The sequence below is a fragment of the Vanessa cardui genome, chromosome 4 (assembly GCF_905220365.1).
Source record: "Vanessa cardui chromosome 4, ilVanCard2.1, whole genome shotgun sequence".
Lineage (NCBI taxonomy): Eukaryota > Metazoa > Arthropoda > Insecta > Lepidoptera > Nymphalidae > Vanessa > Vanessa cardui.
In genome coordinates this window covers 10,866,796-10,894,566 of record NC_061126.1, presented here as the reverse complement: position 1 = coordinate 10,894,566, position 27,771 = coordinate 10,866,796, and the positions used below count along the sequence as shown (strand labels likewise).

At 33.3% G+C, this 27,771-nt stretch overlaps 1 protein-coding gene across 4 annotated transcripts in view; it reads right to left on the bottom strand.

Annotated features, from left to right (window-relative positions):
• The window catches only part of LOC124544488 (teneurin-m), a 230,169-nt gene that overhangs the window by 135,335 nt on the left and 67,063 nt on the right, over positions 1-27,771 (bottom strand). For all 4 annotated transcript variants that reach the window (XM_047123068.1, XM_047123069.1, XM_047123072.1 and 1 more), the window contains one exon: positions 26,896-27,093. In XM_047123068.1, the coding sequence (XP_046979024.1) occupies positions 26,896-27,093 (198 nt within the window). The remainder of the gene's footprint in view (positions 1-26,895; positions 27,094-27,771) is intronic.

Here is a 27,771-nt window from a genome sequence, read left to right as displayed (position 1 = left end):
ATAAAGCTCACCGAGAGGTACAGCCTCAAGGTGGTGCAAGCGTACGCACCGACCTCGACACACTCGGACGATGAAGTGGAAGAATTATTCGATGACATATCGAGGGCCCTCCACTTCACCACGAAAACCCACTACAACGTTGTCATGGGGGACTTCAACGCTAAAGTGGGAGTACAGAACTGCAGCGAATCGGTAGTAGGACCCCATGGACTTGGAAGCAGGAATCATAGGGGGCAAATGCTTGTCAACTTCCTCGAACGGGAGGGGCTCTTCTTGATGAACTCCTTCTTCAAGAAGCAGCCGCAAAGGAAGTGGACGTGGCAAAGCCCCGACACTATGACGAAAAACGAGATCGACTTCATAATGACGGACAAGAGGCATATATTCAGAGACGTCTCAGTGATTAACAGGTTCAATACCGGTAGTGATCACCGACTCCTCCGAGGCTCTCTGAATATCAATTTTAAGGCCGAGCGCGCCCGTCTGATGAAGTCCACGCTCCGACCAAAGCTGCTCCAAACCATTGCGGGATCTGAAACATTCCAGTCAATCCTGGAGAACCGATTCGCTGCCGTGGAAACCACAACGGACGTAAACCAGAACCTCGAAAATGTAGTTCGAATTCTCAGGGAAGAAGGCACGAGATATTGTGGCATGCAGCGTAAGGGCAGGAAGTCGAACCTTTCGGAAGAGACTTTGGGGCTCATGAAGAAACGACGTGAAAACCCACCTGTCACTTCGTCAGAGAAACGGCAATTAAACCAAGAGATCAGCAGGCGCGTACGACACGACCTCCGGTGCTCCAATACTCTTGCAATAAAAAGAGCTATTGAGCAGAATCGGGGGTCTAAGGTGTTCGTACAATCTCTTGGAAGGAGCCACCTGACGAAGTTGACCACAGCAAGTGGAGAAGTCGTTTCTTCTAAGCCGGCAGTACTTTCGGAAGTAGAGGAATTCTACGGCCGGTTATACGCATCGCATGCATCTCGACCTGATCCCGAAAATGAGGATCCTAGAGCTACATTAACACGCCATTTCTCCGAAGACCTGCCTGAAGTCAGTATTGGCGAAATCGAGACTGCTCTTGGACAGCTTAAAAATGGAAAAGCCCCTGGAGAGGACGGCGTTACCACAGAGCTATTAAAAGCGGGAGGTAAACCGGTACTTAGGGAACTTCAGACGCTTTTTAACTCTGTCCTCTTCGAAGGGAGAACTCCGGAGGCGTGGAGTAGGAGTGTGGTCGTCCTGTTCTTCAAAAAGGGAGACAAAACCCTGCTGAAGAACTATCGTCCCATATCCCTACTGAGCCATGTCTATAAGCTGTTTTCAAGAGTGATCACGAACCGTCTTGCGCGAAGATTCGACGAATTCCAACCCCCGGAGCAGGCCGGGTTTCGGACCGGATACGGCACCATAGACCACATCCATACAGTGCGGCAGATTATACAGAAGTCCCATGAGTATAATCGGCCCCTGTGTCTTGCATTCGTGGACTATGAGAAGGCCTTTGACTCGGTTGAAATCTGGGCTGTTCTGGAGTCCCTGCAGCGTTGCCAAGTTGATTGGCGATACATCCAAGTGATGAGATGTCTCTACGAAGCTGCCACCATGTCCGTCCGAGTACAAAATCAACAAACAAATCCCATACCATTGCATCGAGGAGTGAGACAAGGGGACGTTATTTCCCCCAAATTGTTCACTAATGCAATGGAGGATATGTTCAAGACGCTGAACTGGAAAGGACGTGGCATTAACATCAATGGCGAATACATCTCTCACTTGAGATTCGCAGACGACATCGTCATCGTGGCAGAAACGCTGCAGGACCTACAACAAATGCTGAACGAGCTGGCTGATTCTTCTATGCGTATCGGCCTACGGATGAACTTGGATAAAACCAAGGTCATGTTCAATGAACATGTTCTACCGGAACCGACTACGATACACGGTACCGTTCTCGAAGTTGTTCAAAAATATGTCTACCTCGGGCAGACTCTGCGATTAGGTAGAAACAACCTTGAGGACGAGGTGAATAGAAGAATTCAGCTGGGTTGGGCAGCATTTGGGAAGTTACGTCGAATCCTAACATCGTCGATCCCACAGTGCCTTAAGACGAAAGTCTTCAATCAGTGCGTCCTACCCGTCATGACATACGGAGCCGAAACGTGGACACTCACGACAAGGCTGGTCCACCAACTTAAAGTCGCTCAGCGTGCTATGGAAAGGGCTATGCTCGGCGTTTCTTTGAGGGATCGCATCAGAAATGAGGTTATCCGTCAAAGAACCAAAGTCATCGACATAGCCCACCGGATTAGTAAGCTGAAGTGGCAGTGGGCTGGTCATATTTGTCGTAGAACCGACAACCGTTGGGGAAAACGTGTTCTAGAGTGGAGACCGCGTCTCGGCAAACGTAGTGTAGGACGTCCTCAGGCACGGTGGAGTGACGATATACGCAAGGCGGCAGGCAGGAGCTGGATGCGAGTAGCCGGAGAAAGACCACAGTGGCGTGCACTGGGAGAGGCCTATGTCCAACAGTGGACAAAAATAGGCTGTTGATGATGATGATTGATGATGATGATAGTGTATTATTTACATATATATAATAATTATAGGGATATAATAATAGGGATACTTGTTCGCAATAAAGACAATTAATATATGCTTTTTATACTTTATTTTTTTTTAATTAATGTAACTTTATTAGCTTTGAATGTTAATGTTATCGAATCTGTAATTAACTATATTTTTGCTTTCATCAGTTCGAAAGCTAATTTCAATATTTTAATCGTTATTATATCTAAAATCAAACAATATCTTGTATTCCCCGTGTGTACAGAGGGGACCGAGATCTGAGACATCTTTGAATGACAAATTTGTTTCTTGGTAACTTAGGGAGAATTTATTTGTACAGTAGAGGTATTCTGTAAGAAGGGACTCGAATCTCACCGCAAAACACGAACGGTAATTGTCGCAGTGTGATATGCGACATTGAGTTTAATAATTATCATATTAATTACTTACATACGGCGACACACAGTAAGTTGATTGTCGGAGCATTTCAAGAGTGAGATAGGAAGTGAAATCTCACAGAATAGTACTGCTGGTTTAAGAAATAGCACTCAATATTGCTAATGTTTTAGATGGACTTATTTCTTGTTCGTGATATTTACAATAAGTTTATTTTCCTGAATTTCCAGGAACCTTTCATTCGAGCTGTTAAAGTGATTGCTATTATAATGATACTAATTTTATTACTTAATTTAATTTTGTTTTATACGGATTAATAAAAACTCACAGGATTTTCTGAATTTCTTGGAATAAAACCTCGTATTTACGCAATTCATTTATCTCATACGGGTTACATCAAAAGGACAAAATAGCATTACTTAATTAATTTAAAAAAACTATACATATACCTACATATATACTATCTGATATATACAGATTACCTCATAATTTTTTTATATGATAAATTATAAACATAAATATGCTCTTCCGGATTTGTAGTCCCAAACTTTTTTTACGATTCAATTGCTTTAACAGCTGAGTTATATAGGCTCGTACTGTCAAAGTTAAAGGCACACATAGGTAACGTATGTTATAATATTAATTATATTTCCAATTTCCCTCACTTGTCATTTCATTTCAATTGAAAATGATTGCCCAAGGAAAGGTCACTCGAAAATAAAGCAAAAAATACAAGAAGGGTCCCGTCATAATGATCAGTAGGTACTTTTATGTATTCCCGAAATTTTCTAGATCCAGGGGAGAGAATTGAGGAAAAGTCCAGGATTTTAATAGCCTTCAACAAAAGGGTGTTCTTTTTGTGAGGCCAGACGGTATTGAATTTGGCTTTGGAGGTTTTCTGTATTCAATGGTAGATTAAAATATAAAATTTTCATAACAAAAAGTGACATTAAAATATTGAAGTAAATTAATGAGAAATGTGTTTTTAATTTACCTTATAATAAATTAAAAAAAAAAACATAAAAAGCTTATATTAATAAATATACGTTGCATTATACCGATATCGAAACGAAGCTTGGAGGATATTATATTTATTTTTTATCTCATTTAATGTAATTTTAATTATAAAAAAATTATAAATACGCCGTAAAAATAAACCATTCACGAGTCCTTAAGGCTTTATGCTTTATATAGTAGAGTAACAAAATAATTATGATCATCATTCAATTCCGATATACTATTATGGTAAGCGCTGCCCCGCGGTACATTCGTGATATTATCTTCGCCGCTACTGACATACGTACGCCTACCGCTCTTTATGAAATACTAAAGAAACAAAACTATAAATTTATTATAATCTTATTCCTTTTATAAATAATACAATGTTTATTTTTTTTAATAAATATTATCAAAACGGTAACATTCTAAACTTCACTTGTAGTTAGGTAAAGTAATTTGGGTTAATTTAATTTCGGACAAAAGCGTTACTCGTTGAAAATGTATTTAATAATATTTGTTTATATTTTTAATGTTGAAAATACACATAAAATGCAATATTCTTACAGTATTTTATCTGTTATATTTATAAAAAGTAGCAAAAAGTATTCATTGTACATTAAATATTTTAAATGTAAAACATTCTCCACAACAACGTTGTTCAGCCGGTAGCGTCCAGAAAACAGCTAGCCCGCAGCAGGCCAATCAATATAGTGGCTGCAATTATGGTAATGCATAACCGCCGGCTACTGCGAGCCGAGATGCAATTGAAAATGTAAACGAAGCGACCTCTTTCAGTTTATGATAGCCTGGTACCTCATCTAGTTGAATTTAGGGATAATCTTTTATGAAAATCGTCCTGTTAGCTCCCGTTCCATCTTTAAGAGATAAGATACATTATGTTCGCATAATAAAACTCCTTTCTTGATATTATGAAAATATTATAATGTTGTGGACAACTATTGAAGTATAGATACAAGTATTTATAAAATAAAATAGTTATGAATATGATACAACACATCGTACGTCTGTTTGAATTATTGTATTGGTACGTTAAACCAGTTGTATCGACACCAAACTATTAGTCAAAAAATGATGTTGGGCAAACAAGTTAGTTATTGGATTAACTTTTAACTTAAATAATTTCTATATGATTTCAATTTCTCATGTTCCTTATTAAAAGAACATTTTTTTGAAATAATTGTTCTTTTCTTTTTTAGATTACAGCAGAATCAATTATGTGAATTAATTAATTATTAATTTATTAATAAGGGGCATATAGAGCCGTAGCTGCTTTCGTATCTATATTTATAATATACAGGGTTTATGAACGGAAATTCAGGCAATAGATAAAAGTCTCGCAAGTTGAAGAGGTTCAGATTAATTTTATTTTACTTACAGATTACATAATGGCCGACGTGATGGCACTGTGGTTGAAGATTAATCTTAGTTGATGATTCTTAGTTCATGAAATCCACGTTGTACCACAAATTTTCTTTCAAACTTGCAGCGGATGTAAATCGCTATTAATCTAACCAAACCATATCTGAACAGCATGTTGGTGTTAACTAGTCTTCTCCTTAGAAAAGAAAGAACATAAGTCCATTGGAACATTTTCAGGTTATTACGTATCTAATGAAATCCTTAATTTTTATTACTTAATATTTTTTCGATATACGTTGTGAAGGTGACTAATTCTGTAGTCTTCTATCGCATCTGTCAATGATAACTTAGAAACCAATGTTTAACTAAAGAAGTCTGTTCGGTTATAAGCAAAACCGTACATTACAGTATTTAATTATAATTTATTATATTCAGCATTTATATTGCTTTTAAGTTGATATGTCAACATAATTAAAGTAGCATTTTAATTTAAATTTATATTTTTTAGGGTGATTTAACTTAGTCTCAATTTCAATGTTTTATTAATGTATACCTAGCTTTATTGTGGTAATGAACTTTGATTTCATTAAAATGTTAATCTTACTATATACGACGTCTTGCGGAGTTAAATTAATTCCAGTTTGTATATCAAGAGTAGTGGTAGGTTTCGTTTCCCGAGGGGACAAAGTATTTGCCATACAGACGTTTGTCGTGGTCTGTCTGTTGCTTTTACATGTACTACGTCTCAACAACCACTTGAATCACAAGTCTTTCAGCATAATATTGATCATATTTAATTATAAATTTTGTTTGTTCGTTCGATGCATTGAAAATAATTCTTTCCATTCATCGAACAATAATGCACTGTATAAAAAAATAATAATAATTACGTGGAACTATGAATTGTAACAGGGTTAGCTCCAATACTGACGGATGCAATAATCATCATCAAAATCATTTTATAAACAGAAACTGATATTAATAATTAACCTTACTTTTGAAAGTCGGTTAAAATATTCCAGAATAACATAAAACACAGACTTCATCCAACCACTAAGAAAGTTCTGAGAGAGATACTAGAGCTCATTCATTGCGCGCCTACTGTCTCACAAGATGTTCTAAGTAGTAAGGCGGTAGTAAGTGCGTAATACAGGAACAAGGGAGATCATAATGGCTATATACAACGTAGTATTTGGGTAGAAAAGCCAACCAACCATACCTCAACTATTTTCATAAAAATAGCGATAATTTTGTCATAAATACACTAACTACCGTTTCATAAAATAATAACACCGGCATCAGAAAATAAAATCGTTTTTGACGAGATGTTAAACAGACCTCATAAAGACACTGCCTCATGCAGCGTTATCGACATTTCCAGTAGCTGACGTTTTCAAGAAAAAATCTAATTACGGGGGTAAAATTAAAAAGCCCGGTCAGTCGGTCTGGTGGCGGCGTGTCTCGGCCGGCTCGGTAATTAAAACTAAAATGGATTCTTTCCTAGGCCCTTGTTAGGGTCTAGAACGGCATTCTCTAATGATACATCCTGTTCCATTGTCTCGAGGACAATGGTTTGGATTATTTTGAAATTTATTTTCATTGTCTAAACTGGGAAAAGTTGCTTATAATTTTTAACCAATTGTGACTCGCCTAAGGATGGTTATGAGTTAATTCTCCTGATATCATTTGTGTGCTATCGATATAAATTAAAGTTTAAAATATTGAAAGTACTTAAAACATAAAATAAAATAAGATAATAAATATTTTTATCGCGCCAGATTCGATTATTTTTTAATCATTTAAGGTATGTATGATTCTTTGCCATACTGCCAAAGATTGACATGTTTTATATATAATGTTTAGCTTATGGTCGTGAAAGTAAATAGTGGTAGAGCTGAGAGTACATAGTCTATAGCATAATGATCTCAGCTAAAATCAGAAAATAATGTTTCAAGTTTACAATGTCAACTTGTCTACAGCATTGAAGAACGATGTTAATTATTTCTATCCTTTAAATATAAAAGAAGGCTGAATTTGTGCATTAATAATAGCAGAGTGATAAAATGTAAATAAATTTAATTTAACTAACACTATGAACAGACATAAATAAACAATTATTATTTTCTTCATGTTTTAAAACAATTACAATTAAATATTTTCAATCGAACACAAAGCTATACTAACATGCGTGATGCGATATAACTGCGTAACGGACAATACAAACAAAACGCTCTGAATTATCTCATTTTCGGCACAATGCTCTATTAAATTAACATTTGATATCATTCGTGTCACGCACAATCGAACGAATGCACGAATGAATGTGTGAATGATTGAAAGCCTATATAGAATCGCATTAGGCAGAGTACAGTCTAGCGTATGTGGACTAGTGTATGAATATTAACACGTTTTTTGTTATAAATACTGAAGTTAGTTTATTTGTTATGCTTTCACATCTTAGCTACTCAATTATCATAAAATTGTAGTCGTTGTCAAAAGTATAGACGTCCAATATTGTCTAAAATTAGACCTTGTTGCTATACGTCTGGGTGGTAGGGCTTTGTGCAAGCCCGGCTGGGTAGGTAAGGTAGTTAGCGCATTGAGGATGTAAGGAATAGTTAATATTTCTTACAGCGTCATTGTCTATGGGTGATGGTGACCACTTACCATCAGGTGGCCCATATTCTTGTCCGCCAACGTATTCTATAAAAAAATACATATGTGTTTAAATTATTTTATTATTTAAACAAAAGTTTCAAAGAGTCGCGTCTTTAATCGATGTAGCTGTGTCGACGCCCTTACATACTTGCGCGTTTCATCTCCAAACCCGCTCCACGGGATAAACGAGAATCGCGAATAAATTTTGATATAAGAGATCAATTTTGAATTTTAATCATCCGTCGACTTCTGAAAACCTAATTTCGTACACTTCACGCTCCTTGCTTTAAGATGAATTATAGATGTAAGGTAATTTTATATTAATATTTTCAAAGAAATGACGATTAAAAAGGATTATTAGTAACTGTTCCTAAGTTATCTACTTAAATCTACTACTACAAAAGTCTACCATTTAGTTACCAAGAATATAAAAACATTTCTACTTTTATTTCGTTATTTATCAACGGAAAGGTGGGCATAAAATTTTATGCACATTCATCAGATTTTGTTTTTGAAGTGATGCAGGTTTACTTATACTATAGACAATAAATTGCAATCACTTATTGGAAATATCATTTAAGATCAAAGAAAGTAATACTGACTAAAATATTCGACCAAGAACTAGGCACTCTACCAATGATTATAAGCTATACTAAGCGGTTCGAGAATTGCGAATCCGATCTCATCACTTTACGATAGCCCGTCCTTTATGAACCTGTTTCTATAACCAGGTACAATGTTTAATTTCATTATAATTTATAGATTGCAGATAATTTAGACTAATTTCGCATTTATAATGCTAGTGAGCTTTATATATCATTACATATAATAAAATTGGAGTGTCGGTTTGTTATATTAAAATAACCGCTTTTTACTAAATGGTTATGTATGTATACACGGCACATATAACAAAAAGAAAAAACATATTTTTTTTAATTTGTCTGTTTCGGCTTATATCTGAATTGGCTAAACCGATTTTGACGGAACTTTTTGTGGCAACTGTAACTTTTTTTGTTAAATTCAAATGAAATTGCAGGCCCAACTAATGTACAATAATATAACACGAAATACTATTTTAAACCTTGTTGTAATTGTCTATGTTAATTTATGAATTGCAAGCTGAGGACTGAATATAAATTAAATCGATAAAGGAATCGATTTTCATATTTAACGAATGTGGAATTAACAGGATTCCTATTGTTACAAACATACTCATTCATTGTCTGTGCCAAGATTGTTTTAAACGTGCCTTTTCCCCGAGGAAATTCAAAGTCAGCGGATTTTCTCCGGCTTCGAACTTGGTAATGATCGTAATAAAGAGAAGGGACTCGTATGAATACGTACAAAATTACGTTCTGTCGGGATTTGATTTGTAATTGCAGATGTAAGGTTTCAGCGCAGTCTTTAATTTCGTATTCCGACACGACTGGGGAAAAATACCGAAAAACGGTACCGTTAGTTGTTGAAATGTTTAATTAAAGAGTTCTATTTTATATTTATATAGTTTGTAATATGTTCCAAATTCAAAAATGAAAAATGTAAATCTAATAATAGTGTTATTTTTTTTTATTTGGTATTACAAAACTGAAGTTGGTGTAGTATAATTTATTTGATTAGATTGTCCGTATACAGTATGTTAAATAATTATTTTCATTATGTTCTATATCAATGCGATTTAGTTGAGATCATTTATTTTGGTCAAGCCTTTGGCGATCAATCGCAAATATAAAACATAAAGAATAAATGCTTCGGATATGCAAACTTTTTCGTTTTCGAGTTTTGTTAAATCTCCTATACAAGTACAAGTCTTTATAAAAAACATTCAAAATTCTTTTATCAAAAAGCATTTTTCAATTATATCATCTAAATAGATTTCGCAAGTTTAAAGCTCGTCACAACAAATTAAAATAAGACATAAAAATATTTGACCAATATGCAACCTCTTTCGTTTCCTTTTTTTAAAATCTATCATTAAACTACAAATCTTTATAAGAACATTCAAAATTATTTTATGAAATATCATTTTTCAATTATAATAACATAAAAAATGCGGCCAATATGTAACCTCTTTTGTTTTCTTTTTTTTTTTTTTAAGCTAGTATTAAACTAATAGTCTTTTTAATCAAAATTATTATATTAAATATCATTTTTCAATTAAACAATATCATCTAGATAGATTTCGCAAGCTGAAAGCCTCGTCACGCGCGCTTATCCCGCGTACCCTGTCTAACAAGATTGCTGCAGTATACTCATTTATTCACGCCGGACTGCCCTACTTACATTAGGTGTCCAACTTAGAATATAAACATTTCACATTCTCGTGTGTATATGGTAATGCAAAATGCACTCTTTCGAGGAATCCGGTCAAGTTTTTGATATCGCTGAGGGAATTTAAATGTTCGCGTAAATATATTTAGTTACAGATATATTACGATTTATTTTATATTTAAATCTTATTTAAAAAAAAAGAAAATTATATTCATCAACTATGATATAATTAATAATGCAATAATTGAGGAACGAGCTGCAGCATAATACTCTCTTGACCTTCAACCTCGCTCGTCAACATCTGTATATGACTGCAACATTTCCAGTAGAAGTAGTACTATATAACTAATGTACAGTTATATTGTTTTATAATATTTTAATACATTATCACGAGTTGACGTTGCTCAAACAAAAATCTTTGTTATATTTTTGTAATATCGCAAACGAAAGTGTAATAAACGTTTTAGAGCAAGTATCAAATACATAAAATAAGAAGGATAAAAATAGCAATAACAAAATAAACAGATTCTCTAACTACACTACCCGCATTTGCCTTCCAATGCTTCCAAAGGATCATGAAAGCTTCCTTCAAAGTATATCGTGTCTATGGAATGGAATACAAACATTTGATAGTCTCTTCGCAACTTTACCTCATTCCTATTATGTTAGCGAGTAAGGATTTTTCCGACAGCGTACCACGTTGCATTATTTATTGGGTAAAACTTTATATTTTCACAACATAAGCAAACAGATGCTTCGTTCACCTGTGGACGAGCTCGACGCTATTACATCATCTCGTTCGAAAATAGACTTTATACTGAATATTTAAATCTCATTTTGGATTGTTGGAAACATCAATCGGTTACGGTTTTGTTTTTATATCATCATAATCGCCTCGATGCCAGTCGTCAGTGTAATTTTCGTAGATCCCGATATTTTTGTGTGTATTACAGCGATCACGTGAGAAAATTTTAGTCGATTGTCTGCTAAATCGGAAGCAATTGTTTAAAAGATTCTGACTCAAAAATCTATTTCAACTGTAATTTATTATTATAATTGTTTTTGAATCGGTTCGAATTTACTGAACGTTTTTCTAAATATGTATTTAAATAAATGTTCAGCAGTCTAAACGAGTCAAATGTCGATATAGATTATTTTCAGTACATTTTATAACTTTTTTATAGATTTAGAAATTTCAATGTACTGCGTAGCTTTTATCAGGCATTAAAAATATTTACCGAAGAATATATAAATATTTTTTCAAGTAAAAATTGTATCTAAGATTATGCAGTGCAAAGTCTCGCTAGTTTAAAAATAAACTTAGCAGCATCAACGAGTAATATTACGATAAAAAAGCAAAGAAAGAAAATTGATGGTAGATAATATTTTTAATACATTTATGATCAGCATTGCAACTACGCTGATAGTAAAGGGTGCTGAAAATTTTTCATCAAAATATCACATGTTAAAATGCGAACTGCAGATTCCTTTGAAATGTTCAAGTTTATTTAAAAGAAGTAAAAGGCTGCATATTGAATAAAATTTAAATATTATAAAAATAAAATAAACAGAATTTATTCCTTTACATGCGACTTGCGGGATTAATGTACCAATAACTATTTATAGTGCGATCTTTTACATAAACTTTATCGATGTTTAATACATTTTAGTACTTATTTACTTTGTAGCTACTTACGAACTCTAAGCTTCACGTTATTCCTATACGAAGGTTACATGTTTCCCTCTATATATGTAATAAATACTCAAAAATTAAATAGTTAATAATTTTCGTCTTCCTGCAAAAACTATTTAGGTACAACTATTTATATATTTACTTTAATAAGCAGAACAACTACCATTTTTTACGGTTTATCGTGCCCAAGTCTAGGCCTTATAGCCTACGTGAGTTGCTTAAACATACGACCCTCTTTCATTCTGTCAGCTCAGCAGATTGTTATGAAACAGTTTATGGCAACATTTCTGACACTCCCTCGTGTATTCGAGTATTCTTCTTTATGGCTGCTATTTACTTTCACTTCAATTTATATTCTTCATTCTATCTTTAATATTATTCGATTAAAGGCGAATTTTTCAATCGCGTTATTGGGAAGAATATTAATCGCACGTGAACTTTTATCAGAAGAAGAAGTTTCGACGTCTTGGCAATTTTTGTAGCGGAAAATTGTTAAAATATCAAAATTATTACTCTAATAAAAGTTAACGGGTAAAAGATTCGTAAATCTCCTACATACATACTACCTCGCGCACAAAATGTCGTTTTATATAAAGTGCTCTTTACAACGATATGTAACATGCACGAATAAGTACTTACGATGCAATTTATGCATATTAAATAAAACCTTTAAATGTATGTCACTACTACACTCAATACACACAAGATTATAGAGTAGCACAAATTAATGGAAGAAGCTTGACATCTTTGTAATTATAAATAAATTAAGTACCTATACCTACCACTATAAAACTCCCTATTATAGAGGTACGCACACATGCAATTTAGTCACACTAAAAATTGTATGACATGAATGCAAATTCTAATACTATATTCAAAATCACGCGCTACATTTGACAGCTGCTAAAAATAAAATCACAAAAACGTATTGCCAAATTGAATTCACACCCGCGTTGCGAAGTATTTTGTCATACGCACGCGGCTGTTCGAGACATGAGGGCGCATTGTGATGTGGATGGTCCGATAGATCTTGTCGATAAATTAATGTTACACTCATAAAATTTATCGATACTATGAAAATGAATACGTTTTACTAGCACACAATTTTATACTAAGTTTTAAAACACATTAAGTTATTTTATTCACAAAGTAGTTTGTTTCATACATGCTTTATTATTATTATTGGTGAATTTTTTGTCATTCAAATAATATTTTTATCTATGGCATTTTTTGTCATGTACAAATAATTTATTCGAATCAATTTAAGTTTTATTAAAATGTGACGAAACGCATAATCAAGCAGTGCCCGTGAATATATAAAATATGTACTACCCAGGCAAGAGTTATTTACACTGAGTTAGAGTTTTTGCATACAAGACTACTATGCCTATACCCAGTCGAAAGTAGTTTCCTTATCTATCCGTATGAATATAGACAGTTTTGCTTGAATAAAGATATAAGAGAAACTCACTGCTGGAAATGGTGTAAAGTTCTTTGATAGTGCAGTATTGTTTTTTTCATCATTAATTGTATTTAATTCTAAAAAGACGTGTGCATAAAAAATATATCGATACTTATTATCGATCTATATGATCGATAAAGATTTAATCACACTGCACTAAACGATTGCATAATACCGATGTGTTGCATTAGCAAGAAAAGGGGTCGTTTTGGTTGGTGGCTTCTATTTTTGGAGAGTATTAGAACGAACTTAAATTATTGAGTTATAAGCATGTCCTTTCCTATTAAAGAGTAAAACGAATATTACATAATACACAGGTTGGCGTATAATATGGAATATATGTTTTTATTGTACGTTGTACTTCAAACAAATGAAAGACATAATTAAACATTATTCGTAATTGAAAACTCTACTTATTTTTTTTTTATATAGTCTATATTCGTGAGGATTACAAAGTATTATTTTAAAAGCATTATATGAAATGATATACTAGTTTAATACAAAGCTATTTTCAGGTACAATGGTAGACGTAATCGGATCATGTAATTGTTGAACGGAACACAAGCAAAAACGCGGGATATATTTTGTGTGATTCATAATATTATTTGAAATGGCTTAGTTTACATATTAATTAACGATGTTGCCTTTGAACTGGTTGTTAATCGATGTTATTAATTTCCTTAATAATCTAAATATAACAGGAGTGAACGTTGTAATACCCGGTAATTTCGTTAATTAGTTAACTACTAGCGAAATAACAACGATTAATCAGAAGTATAAATAATTTTGAATAAGGCTACGTTTGTTCGTGTGTTTGTAGTATTACTATTCCAAAATAAACTCGAAACTCACTACAGAATACGAACGTGAAATATCAGAGTGAGATATTATCTATATTAATAACTATAAATGTTGTTTATTGCATGTATAAAAATAGCGTATCACAGTAAGTCGATTCAACATTTCACAAGTGAGATCTTTTGAATCACACTTATGGTTCGATACTTTCCAGATAGGATAATGTTTTGCGATCAACTATAATATGTATAGTTGTTACTATATAACTTTGTACGGCCGCAGTTTATGGAGCAAACAAAATCAATGTTTTATTTTATTAAATACGTTTTTAATTTCGAGTCAAAGTTGACTATGATACTTTTACGTGCCTCGAGAAACTTGCAAACCTTTGTAGCGTATATAGTGTCTGCCTTGAATCATGTTTGATGGTGTGTTCATTTGTTGGCGAATACTTGAATATTGGACTGTATCTTACACTTAGTCCTACAAAACCAAATCAAATCAAATCAAAATAAACTATATTCAAGTGGGCTTTTACAAGCACTTTTGAATCGTCATTTAACAATTAAGTGAAGTTACCACCGGTTCGGAAAGTAGATTCTATCGAGAAAAACCAGCAATATAAGTAGCTACTTTTTTTCAACATTTAAAAGTACAGTCTTATTGGTTAAATACAACTATATATGTACCTACGTAATGTATCCTGCCTGGAAGTCAACAGGTATTAATTCCACGCTTTTTTATCATCTACAACATCTTGTATTGAATAATATGCCTTTTTACCAATGTATTTTTTACAAACGAACGAGCGGACTGCTCAGTTCTTATATTTATATGTTTTATTATGATACAAATGGGTTATAGTAATGTGGTTCCTAATAGCGATACCAATATCTTGATCAGCAACGTGTATTTATTAATCCAGGTAATATACACTACCTTTGAACAGCTTCCAACTTGAGACTATAGGTAATAGGTATTCCGTTAACAAGTTGAATACCTAGGATTGTTTGGATTAAGTTATAAATAAATAGCGGTTTATTAAGTATTATTATGTATTACAACGATATACTAAATTAACTCAATAATTAAAGTTAAAATCTTTACTTAAAAAAAAAAATTAGCCAACATATAATAGCTATTCGGTAATTATAAAATATAAGAATTTATTAGGAATATTTATCATCTGTATAACTGACTGTATCAATTGTTAATAAAAAAAATATGAAACAAAAAGTTACTCAAGCAAATAGTAATTTATATATGTCACCGTAAGATCACAAAATTCGATAGATTACAATCTGACGTGCAGATTGTAATCAGTCGAAATATTGTAAACCGTGTAATATGATTGCAATTTAACGTATTAATATTTTTCGCTATTGAATATACTTTACATATAATATGTGTAAGAGAAAAACGCATTAAGTCTGTAACTTGGTGCGGTGTAAGCGTTGCTCGAAGCGGGTGTTTACTACGGATCCCCGTCTTATCAGGGGCCCGCAGGCAGAGCCCCAACGTATTTTTGCTAACAACTTTCTTTTCAAGAATTTTCACTGGAGGTACACATTGTTGTTCGGACGGAGTTTGATTTTCTTGTTATCGGCTTTATATAGCACGTTTCAAATGTAGCGAGGGACAAGTTTACTTTTTTTAATAAAGCAAATTGAATGGAATTTAAGTTCGGATTAAAGAGCCGTTCTCGTCGTTTATATAGAATGTTCGATTCTTTACATTTAGCGGTTATTGTGTTTCAATTTTTGATTCACTGTGCAAGCCCGTCAGGGTAAGTCTCTCATCACAGATTCTACCGCCAAACGTCAACACTTAGAATTATAGTGCCCCAGTTTGAAAGTTGAATGAGTGTAAGTACATCTTAGTTTTCAAGCTTGGCGATATGTGAAATAAACTAATAGTAATGAATACTGTGGCAGATGGGTGACAACCTACCTATTTAACGTTACCAAAAATGATGTTGTCTTTATAATTGTAAGAAATGACACCTAATGGTCATAATAATAGGTACGTAGTATAAGTATGGCCAGAAATGCAAACTCCTCACACGTACATATACAACCACGGCAATAAAATTGAGTCCTTTTTTTGTAATTACTATCGACCCGCCCCGGATTTGCAGAGGTGCAATATTGATAATAAATTCTTCAGTATTTGTTTATTTACGACTTCACAGTAGAAACACCTAAAAATATCAGTGTTTCTTTAGTATATTGCCCATGTATTATATCGCTCATCCAGAACGACATCGTCACAATTGCAAAAATCTTTAAAATCACTTTTTCATTCCAAACGATCTCATTTCGTACATACGTTCTAGTGTAATATTGTCAGAATCTCAAAATCAAAATCAAAATGAGATCCTTTGGAATGAAAAAGTCATTTTAGAGATTTTTGCAATTGTGACGATGTCGTTATGGATGAACGATATACAAAAACCTTTCTCTAATCACTTTATCAATTATAAATAACCGCAACAAACTCCGTTGTGTAATTTTGAAGATCTAAGCATACATAGGGACAGACAGCGGTAAGCGACTGAATTTTATATTATTTAATGATACTGTTTCACTGTCCATGAGATCGTTATGCATCAACACGGTCAAGTATTTGATTATTTTATTTGACGGAATTTTAACTTATTTTCATGTTTATTATTTCTTAGAACGAAGATAGCCCAGTGGTTAGTAAGCGTGGATATTAATAGACGGTTGCTGGTTTAAATTCAGGCATCGCCACTGAATTATTCATGAGCTAAATTTGCGTTTATGGATTCAACGGTAGAACAAGGTTAAAATCTTTTTTTTTCTTAAATATATGAAAACTTCTTGGAGACTATTGAGCAATGACGTTTATAGTCTGTTACATTGTTATTGTTATTACTTCTAGCAGATTATCGTTTATCGTTTGACACTCACTTAAAAATTTTACTACGAAAACATTGCTGTTTATATTATGTTTCGGAATTTCTATTACATTTAGAATATACCATAAAACCAAATTATCGTAACACTTGACTGATGTTTTCATAAAGTTATATAAAATATGATAAAATTGAACACGCCTTACGTGTACTTAGCGAGCCAACGAAAACATGCTACAGCGATATTTTCTATAAAGCTTCAGACACATTAGAGACATTCTGAAAATTATTTATTGCAGTTGATTGCGAAAATATGACCGTAGCTTTTTGGGTGATATTGAGGCTAATGTTTGTTGTGTGGTTTTCTAAAATTCTTCGCTGTAAAATTACAATAAGGACAAACAAATCATCAGGTAAGACATTATTATTATTTATTGTGTCGTTAAGTTCAAGCATAGTCGAGTAAACGCGTTATTTTTTACTTTACAAAGCTATACAACACGTAAGTCCGTAAAAGCTTAACAAAAGGCTCTCAAAAAGTTGTACAAGTGTTAAAAAATGAGGTAATCGTCACTAACGAAAGCGCCATGTAATTCATTTTCATCACAAAACTTGCGGAGCGTGGTCTTAAACGATATATAACCTTCAAAAACTTTTACAGGCCCCCTTCGAGAAAAACGCGAACACAGTATTTGTATTAGCGTAACAAATTTATGTACGCATTAAAATATTAAGAAATCTGACCCTTATCACAACGCAATAAAGGCGAGGCAGCACGCAAACATATTTAGCAGGAACATTTCTTACGCAGCACCAAAATTGCCTCTTCCCTTGTATCTCTTATTTTCCCTTTGTTGTTGCGACATCGCATTGCGAATCTGTACTTTATTTTCTATTATTTATCGTCTCCTCGAAATGGACGTGTCAATACCAGTCCTAGTTTACTCGTTGTTACGTAATTCGCAAAACTGATTGGCAATTTAATCTTTAAGATTTATCTCGAGACGTATCCGAGTTTGTATTATGTCTGATTAACCTTAAGTATCGAGAATATTCTAATTAATCTAAATGTTTAAGACTAACGAATCGTATTATGTTTTCTTTAATATAAAATTTCGACAAATGGAATAGCATTTCGGCCTCTAATCTTGGTACTCGTATAGGTATATAATATTTATAATTTTGGTTGTGTTTATTTGTTTAATATATTAAATGTATACAGAAATTTCCAAATAAATATGTGTGTAAATAACAACAAATTATTGAAATTTTAATCGAGTTTTACTGCATACATCGACCATTACCAAGAGGATCGCATAATTACGGATACAACAACCATCTTTTGATGCATATTTTACCTTACTCAGCATTCAGGTCTTTGTCTTTCTATAAAATGGAGCCTCGAAAGCGTTCGTTTGCTTTCCACACAACGGATCTGCCGATCGCTTTAAGGTGAGAATGGAAAGCTAACGATGTAAATAGGATGTTAGGAGCTCATAGCCCTGTCTTTGTATCGGCTGCTGGCATATCAAATACGGTTCTAATGGTTGGGTATTATTAGGTAATGTGCATTGAGAATAATTGTTATCATAATAAATTACTCGTTTACTGAGTTAAACTAATCAGAACAAGTTTCAGAAGAACATAAAGCCCAAAGTATCGCCTAGCTACTGGTTGAGAAGAACGTAAAAGTAATAAGAAATAAATTCCGAAAAATTGGTCGTTTATACGATCTTTAATAACCAATACCAAGAGAATTTTGAAAAGGATAGTTAAAACATCGATGGAAGGGAGTCTTTTGTACTGGCGGTAATTAGAATTTTATCCTCGAATATTGCAAGCGTAAATAACTCTGGAGTAACGAAACAACAAAACAATGCAGAATTTGTTGGATAAGCAAAAATGTAGCAGAGCAAAACACTTAAAAACTAAAATCTTGAAACAAAGGCTTCCGCGGACGGCGGCTGGGAACGACGGACGCGAACTATCGACAAGTTGCCAAAGACGCCACTGAAAGCGAAAACTCACCGCCCCACTGCCGACGCAGTTATTTTCATTTAAGTTTCAAAATTGCCAGGCGCTTGCCCGTGCACGGCGCAAATTGTACTGGAATAGGGATCGATAAGTGGATTGGAGGTGCGATTTTCTTAAAGATGCGCTACACTGTGTAAATCTTTGTGATAGAAAAATTTCGGAAATTGTCTGCGAGATTTATCGCGCTACCGTGCTGTTGGCTGAAATTGTTTTTTGATTTCGCGACACAAGGGCGAAGGTGAAACGGTATCGTGGATATATAAGCCATGTCACAGGTGCGGGAAATTCAATTTATTTTCAGGTTCAGTAGTCATTGCTACACTAACTATGAAATGAATATGACTTATTTTTGATAGTATTAAACAGTTGTTTCTATATTTACACTTCAATATACGAACAATTTAATAAGTTATGGCTTGTACTTACAACCAAAACTAAGTACCACGATGTATTGTGTAGGAAATAATAAAGATCGTTCCACCAATATAATCATAGTTCGCGAAATAAGAAAAGAAAAATGAAAATACCCGAAGGGGAATATCGAAATAATTTAGCAAAGAGCAACACGAAGACGTAGAAAACGTAATAAATTTTAATCCCGATTACACGGACCTCTTTTCTTCGGTGGACTTTCAAAATTTGAGATTATTTCGCTCCCATTTCTCGGGCCTTTGAGTTTTGCGAGGCCAAAAGATTTACATAAAAAGAAACTTTTCGTCTTCGAAATTATGATTCAATTAGTATTAAAGGATTGGACTCTCAAAGGGCTTGGACTTTTTCGGGTTTGCCGAGTACAACTGATGGGAGCTCCTTTGTGCTTTCGAGCAAACTAAGCAGGTTACGGCTTTGTACTCGAGACTGTCGCATAAAGGTATCGGTACAAATAACGAGTGGAAACATATTACGAGCTTGTGGCGCGAGCAGTGAGATTTAAGCGAAACATATTTGTGTATATATGACTATTTAAAAGAGACAAAAAGTGCAAACCACCTAAATAAATGTCAGTCTTAGTAATTCATGGCTAACGATAAAAACTTTGCAAACGAGATATTTGCTTATATAATGGCTTAAATATGAGTAATGGGATTATTTCATTTAGACATATTGATGATTGGAAAGTATTCTGGTTTTAAAATGGTAATGTTTTTAATCCAAAGTTGGATATATTACGAGCACCTCCAAAAGTGAACATAAAATTATCGATACCGTCTTTAGTTTTTTTTTCTTATAGATAAAGTAGACGATGGTATTTTGAGAATTTATAAAGAATGTTATGATGCCATACCATCCTAAAACACTGTTGTTTAGGCCAAGAATAATCGCTTAAATCTATCATGTTCTATATTTAAAACCATTAAATTGGTTTAAAAATGCTTAACCGCGTTTTTTCTATACGCTTGAAATATTAGACGACAATATTATGTTACGTTTAAAATCATGGCCTTTTAGAAGATTATTCTTGTCTTTGTCTTTTGAAATTAAAAATTTATTATATAAAATAAATTAACTTGAAATTGAAGTAAGTATTTTGAAAGCAAATTCGTGAATTAACAGTCTTTTTGGATAATTATAATTATTAAGTAAGGAGAAAGAGACAACGCATTTCAAATTCGGTAGAATTTTAAAACTCCATGCTCTCCACTGAGATGACGTGAATTTACAGAAATGTTCAATCCTTATAAATGTTTCGCCCTTTTCATTTGTCACATCATATCATCATGGCCGTATCTGTCACAGCTAATGCAATGCATTTGTTACTTAAACGGCTAGATTAGGAGGAGAATTATACATTTTTTTCTTAGTCGTCATCACAGTCTCGATTATTCCGCTTCGCCCGTAAGTTACGAGATATTCGTCTTGAGGATTAAGGGGCCTTTGAATTTCAACGTTCCCCTGATGGATGAATACCTCAAATCCAGAATTATCGCGTGCGAAATAGTAGAAGTAAGGGAAGAGTGCGTCGCGAACACGGAGTTAAGATTATCAAAAATGTCATGAAGTAAAAAATGCAATAAATGTATACGCCAGATTAAATTTTTTTTTTTGAATTTATTTGAAGTTACAGGTGTTGAGTATGCGTACTAAAAATATATATAACAGTGTAACATTTAAGGAACTATTCTTTTAATTATATAAAAAAGCAATGTCAGCTTCCAAGATCATATCATATTTGAAACAATGCTCTACGTTAGGCTTGCTAAATTCAAAACCTATAATAAGGTATGTACTAAATTTATACTTTAAAGTGGTTATACAACAACAAAAATTTTAGTGTAATGAGCATTATGAAGGTAAATGACCAATAAGTGAAAAAATAAATAAACTATGTAACACCGTTTATTAAATATTTGACGTGTTACTTCCATAAAACTCTTTATTCTGTGATCGTGACACTAATGACGTCATATTCTCGCTTGACGGTGATACGGAAATGTTGAAAAAACTCTCTCATTTGTAAAGATATTAGATAAGAAATAGTAACTTTCAGTATAAAAAAATACTAAACTATCTCGAAATAGCATCGAGCTAAGTTTTGTTTCGTTATAGTTTTGTATGAAACGCTTTCATTCTAGGAAATGTCTTTTCAAAGTAAGTTAAAAACTGAATAACATTTTTTTAATATTCGTTTCTACAAATGATTTTTCTTGAAATTTTACTAAGAAGGAAGTTGAGGAAGCTAGTATGAAATACCGACTACCGACTGAATAGTACCTCGGATTTCATACAAATCATACAGATTCGATGTTTTAACGAAATCAATATTATTTTCAGGTAAATCAGATTATGAAATACCAATTGAAATATATAATTTTAAACATAACTTCACATAAATAGGATATATGTATATGTTTCCGGGTACAAATGTAAGCTCAACAGAGCAAAATGAAGTTGTTTGTCAGTCATTGTTACAAATATCTTGTTTTGGGGATGAATGTGGATATTTTTTTTAATATTTAATTAAAATACTTGTACTTCAATTAATATTTACGTATCCACGTAATTTTATCAACTTATCTCAAAAGTTCCAAACTAAAATGTGTCAAATTTAATTGAAGTTAAGGGTATCCTGTCATAAGACCAATAAACTAAACGTTCTACAGCCATATGGAAATTTAAAAGGACATTTATTAAACACACACATTAAAATTTAACTAACCAACGCCATATTCTTTAATGAATTTCCGGCACGGTTTAGGAACGTGCCTAGCTATAGGCGTCTCTTTCTTTGACACGTAGAATGATATAAAATGAAAAGGACAGACTTTTGTTTTGGTATAAAAGCGTTCGGAATCATCTATCTCTCGACGGTCCATGCATTTAATAGGGGTAATTAAGAGGGACACTTGTATAAAAATATCGCGGTATAAAAGCATTGGCCGGGTATCGAATTGCTTAACACATTCGCCTATTTACGATCTGTTCTTTTTATGAGGCATCCCGAGCGATCTGTCATATGGGTTTTTTGTTGGAAATTATATTAAAATTTATGAATTTAAAACAAAGAGCTGAGATGGCCCAGTGGTTAGAACGCGTGCATCTTAACCGATGATTGCGGGTTCAAACCCAGGCAAGCACCACTATATATATGTGCTTAATTGTGTTAATAATTCATCTCGTGCTCGGCGGTGAAGGAAAACATCGTGAGGAAACCTGCATGTGTCTAATTTCATCGAAATTCTGTCACATGTGCATTCCACCAACCCGCATTGGAACAGCGTGGTGGAATATGTTCCAATCTCTCTCCTTAATGGAAGAGGAGGCCTTATCTCAGCAGTGGGAAATTTACAGGCTGTTACTTTACTTTACTTTTTAAAACAAATAAGAGATTTTTTTTTTAAATATAGACCATATTAATGTAATAATATCTCACTAATCATACATATACTAAAAATCAAAAGTGAATTACATTAGAAAATACATTTAATCTTAATTATCAAATTCCCTTTATTTGTTCAGTAAGTTTTGGAGCAAAGTTATCTAACATTTTGGTACTTACGATCAAAATATTCCCTTACTTCACACCTGTTACCCTGAAAATACGATGTTATCGTTGTAAGAGTCAGTAATTTTGAACATCATGGAAGTAAAGCGTTTAAGCGTTCATTGTTTAAAACTGTTGAATTATAGAGGAATAAAAAACTATTCCTATTGCTACATAATTTTCATATACAATATTTATAATATTTCAAATAAGATGATTTTGGATTATAATCTTCGAATGAACTAGTAGAATATTTTTTTGAGATGTTTTTGAGCTCATAATAAATAAAAACATTTGTGTATAAAGAATAATAACAGTCCAGTCTACAATCGGGCACAGATCTTTTCTATTCATGATAAAGTATAAAATTTAGTGAACCACGCTGCCGCTGTCATCATTGCCATTTTTTTTTAAATATTATTTTATACTCAATGTTTATGTTACTATAAAGAGTTTGAATATATATTTATTCTCTTTTAATTATTTTTATAATAAAGATGTATGTACGAAATTTATACCTAACAGTACCTACTAAATTATAAAGCTTTTTAGTAGTGAATCTTTTAGAATCGAATCATATCAAAACAAGATATTTTGTAAAATCTTACTTTTTATGTATTAATATAGATTAAGTATTATTTTGGAAGACATTAAATATCGTAAGTAATTTACTTTGAGGATAAACGTTACAACTATATACCAGATTAGACAGGTCTAAAATAATATTTCAAACAGCCTACATACAGTAACAAGGAAGAAAATATTTGATGTCTACATTTATTGAGATCACACCTTTGTACGATGCTCAATGTACATATTGAGCCAATACTGTATCCGTTACGTTTGGTTTCACGTGTCAAACGATATGTTCTTTCAGAGATTGGTCTTTTCAGACATTGTTTTTTGCGATTTATTTGAAATATTTCACCATGCCGTATTGAATGTTTTGCGTGACGTTAAATTCTATTTTCAGACATCGATGTATTTTGAGTCAAACAGACAATTATAAAATATTGAATAATTTAATCTATATTTATATTATAAATGTGAAAGTTACTCTGTTTGTCTGTCGCTCTGTCACGATTAAGCCGCCGAAACGAATTTTTTTTAATGGTATAGTTTAGCGGACTAGCATATGGGCCACCTGTTGGTAAGTGGTCACCATCGCCCATAGACAATGATGCTGTAAGAAATATTAACTATTCCTTTCGTCAATGTGCCACCAACCTTGGGAACTAAGATGTTATGTCCCTTGTGCCTGTGGATACATTGGCTCACTCACCCTTCAGACCGGAACACAACAATACTGAGTACTGTTATTTGGCGGTAGAATAACTGATGAGTGGGTGGTACCTACCCAGACGGGCTTACACAAAGCCCTACCACCAAGTAAATTTGATGAAATTTGATATAAAGCAAACTTGAACTCCGAGAGAGGCTACTTTTTGCCTGACACATGACAACGATCGCACCAAAAATGCAATAAAAACAACCTTTACTTGACGTGTTTACAATCTTACGTAACAGTATGCGTGTTTAAAGTAGTATGTGTGAAAATCAAGTGAACTTTTGAACTCCTCTTTAATATACACAAACTTTAAGAATTTAAAAATATGAATTTAACAAATATCGGTGTAAAATTCTTGTTTGCAAGCATTTTTAAATGCTTGCTACTATAAAATTAAAGAAATTTTAGTCCACATCAATAAATTAAATAAAAGATAAATTCAAAGTAAAGCGTAAGGTACAAAACAGGAGGAAAGCCACTGGTATAATAGTATTATGTAGTTAAAAGGTCCATCGTAATAAGAGGGATGTATTAAAATGTAACTCTTACTTGCTTGAAGTAAAAATTAAAACGCCCTTTAAGCATCTAAAACCATTTAGGTTTCCATCGCTTTACGAATACTACAGGACGTCGGTAAAAGTGTTTGTGGGAATGCAAAATGAAGCATGTGATTGCTAGGGAATCGCATTATAGCTAAACCTGGATACTTTGATACGCTAGAAGGGGATGTACCGTATACATTTAAATTTGATGAGCAAAAAGAAATACATACATAAAATGGGTTAAGACTTTTCAATCAAGGCATAAGAAAAAATACACATCACTGTTTCAAAAAAGTATTCGTTTTAGCAAAACTAATTTTGTTAATATTTTTATGCTAAAATATACATAATTTCTTTTAACAATTTTTCCAAACATACATAATTTTTGTGATAAATGATTGGTCACAATAATTGAATACAATATACCTAAGTAATGTTTTAAACAGATAAATATTTTATCATAATAGGTTAGTGATAGATTGTGCTATGACTTTATAATCTCTTCCAGTAAAAGGTACCGATTTCAGAAAAGTACGTGACACAGAGGCCTCGCCGCGTAACGTAATGGATTTTTATCGTGTCGTACTCCATGGAAATTGAATAGGAAATCCAACGGAGTCCCGCTTTTAATTTTCCCACCGTCGGATTCTATAATCGCCCGAGATTTCATTGAATGCAATTAAATTGGAATTCATGCGATGCGCTCTCGTTGGGAGTCGATCGCGAATCGATGGAATTAGTGGATCATTGTATAGTCTCACAGACTTTCGGGAATATTCCGATTTGGGGTTGTGTGTGATAAATTGTATTGTTTATTCGAAATGATAAATACCGACTGACACTAATCTTTATATCATTTATGTATAATACATATTTGATCTTATATTTACATGGAAATTGTTGTATTATGTATTTATTTATCATATGTAAATTGTTAAGCGACCACCAAACAATTCCTGAACAGCTAGTATATTAAAAACAATAAAGTAAATTTGAAATGAAAGGACTTTAAATATCACTAAACTCGAGCACTAGTTACGAGTATTATAAAGTAAAAACGAAATAAAAAATAACTACACTCAGATCATTAAAACGAGTTCGAATAAATTCAAGTCACAAAAGGCAACTACCTTGAAAATTAAAGTAACAACTGTTCTACACATCGCAGAAGGCTAACGATTACCGTAACTTGTTCAGCAAATATTACAAACGAACATTTTCGATCCACCGCATGTTTTCGATGTTTTCCCGATGGTCCGAAAACTTTCCCACCGAAATTCGAGACCTCGTGTTTGTTTACATACAGTTTTTGGGTCCCAATTTAAACTATCGTAGCTTTTATTTGTCGTTTAGTACGACGTTTGTCCTACAGTGGTCTGTCCGGCGTAACCCTTTGTTTGAATTTATTCCGACAATGTTTTGGTTCCACGTAATTTTGGGAAAATTTGTTGAGGAATAATTAAAGTTATGTTTAATCTTAAATACAGGCTGTGCTACTAGCGTATACTTAATCATGCCTCGTGCGTTAATTTATGTAAATGCTGTGCTTCTAGTTTTTAAAATTAATATTAACCTATTTATGCACTATATCCCTCAATAATTTCTTTATTGAAATATATTTTATAATTTAAAGTTTATGTTGATTCATTTAGTTTTTGTGTCTATGGTCAATAACAAAGTTAAACGATTTCGGAAACCAGCGTGATTAATAACAATAATTTATATGATAAAGAGGAAAAGGAAAATCAATTTTTATAGCAATTTATGTATAAAACTAATTATCATTCTAATATCGGTTAGGTAAATAATAAAGGAAGTTTGGTGTACTAGGATTATTATTTCGATGTTTTAGTAGTGAAATTGTATTACAATAATAATTATAAATATATTAAAATATTTTCAAATAATAATTCTAGAGCTTAAAAGGTCTAAAATGATATACTGACCGTTTTGCACGAGTAACGTAGAATCTCTGGCCAACGGCAGCTCTGAGTCGGTTAGTGTAGCGTCCGAGGCGTTGTCGGAGGCCGAGGTGGGAGTGGTGGGTGCGGTCGGCGAGTCGGAGAGGCCGCGGCGCGTGCGACGCCGCCCGCTGCCGCTGCTCGAACCGCTGCCCGAGCCGTACGGGTGGAGGCGGCCCAGGCCTGAGGAAGACGACATTTGAATTAGGAAATTGATTTTATTTTTAATTTACATATATTAAATTTTTATGCCTGCCAGTTGTAGCACAAGTCAGAAATCTCTATATCGATAAAGGAGTTGTTAGTCCTTTTTGAGGTTTGCAAAATATATTTTTGTTTACGAGAGCAAGATGGCACATGTTCATTACGTTTTTAATGTCTATGAATGTCGGCCCAAACTTATAGTAATTTAATTTAAAGACAGATTAATTATTAATTAATCAATATATATGAACTGTCGTTCTGGGTCCTTTCAATTAAAAATGTTCTATAGTGCGATTATTTCATTTTAAGCATCGGTAATAATTTACAAAATAATGTTTATTTGTGGTTCGACATAAAAATTATAATGAAAATGGAGGTCGGTATTCGCCGATTCTTAAAATCTTCCGCATCTCAGTTTTAACATCCATTTCGTACCAGGAAAAACATGTCAACCTTTTATGTGAGATCAGAAATACAATGTACATGGAAACAATGAGTCTTAATACGAAACGAAAACAACATCAAACGGAAAACAAGCGATAGACAAGGAGATAACAATAAAACGTACAAAAATAATGTTTTTAAGCCTTATAGATGAAAACCATCTTCTCTTGTTTGTTTATATTATGTGCCTTACATTTTTGATCGTCAAATGTT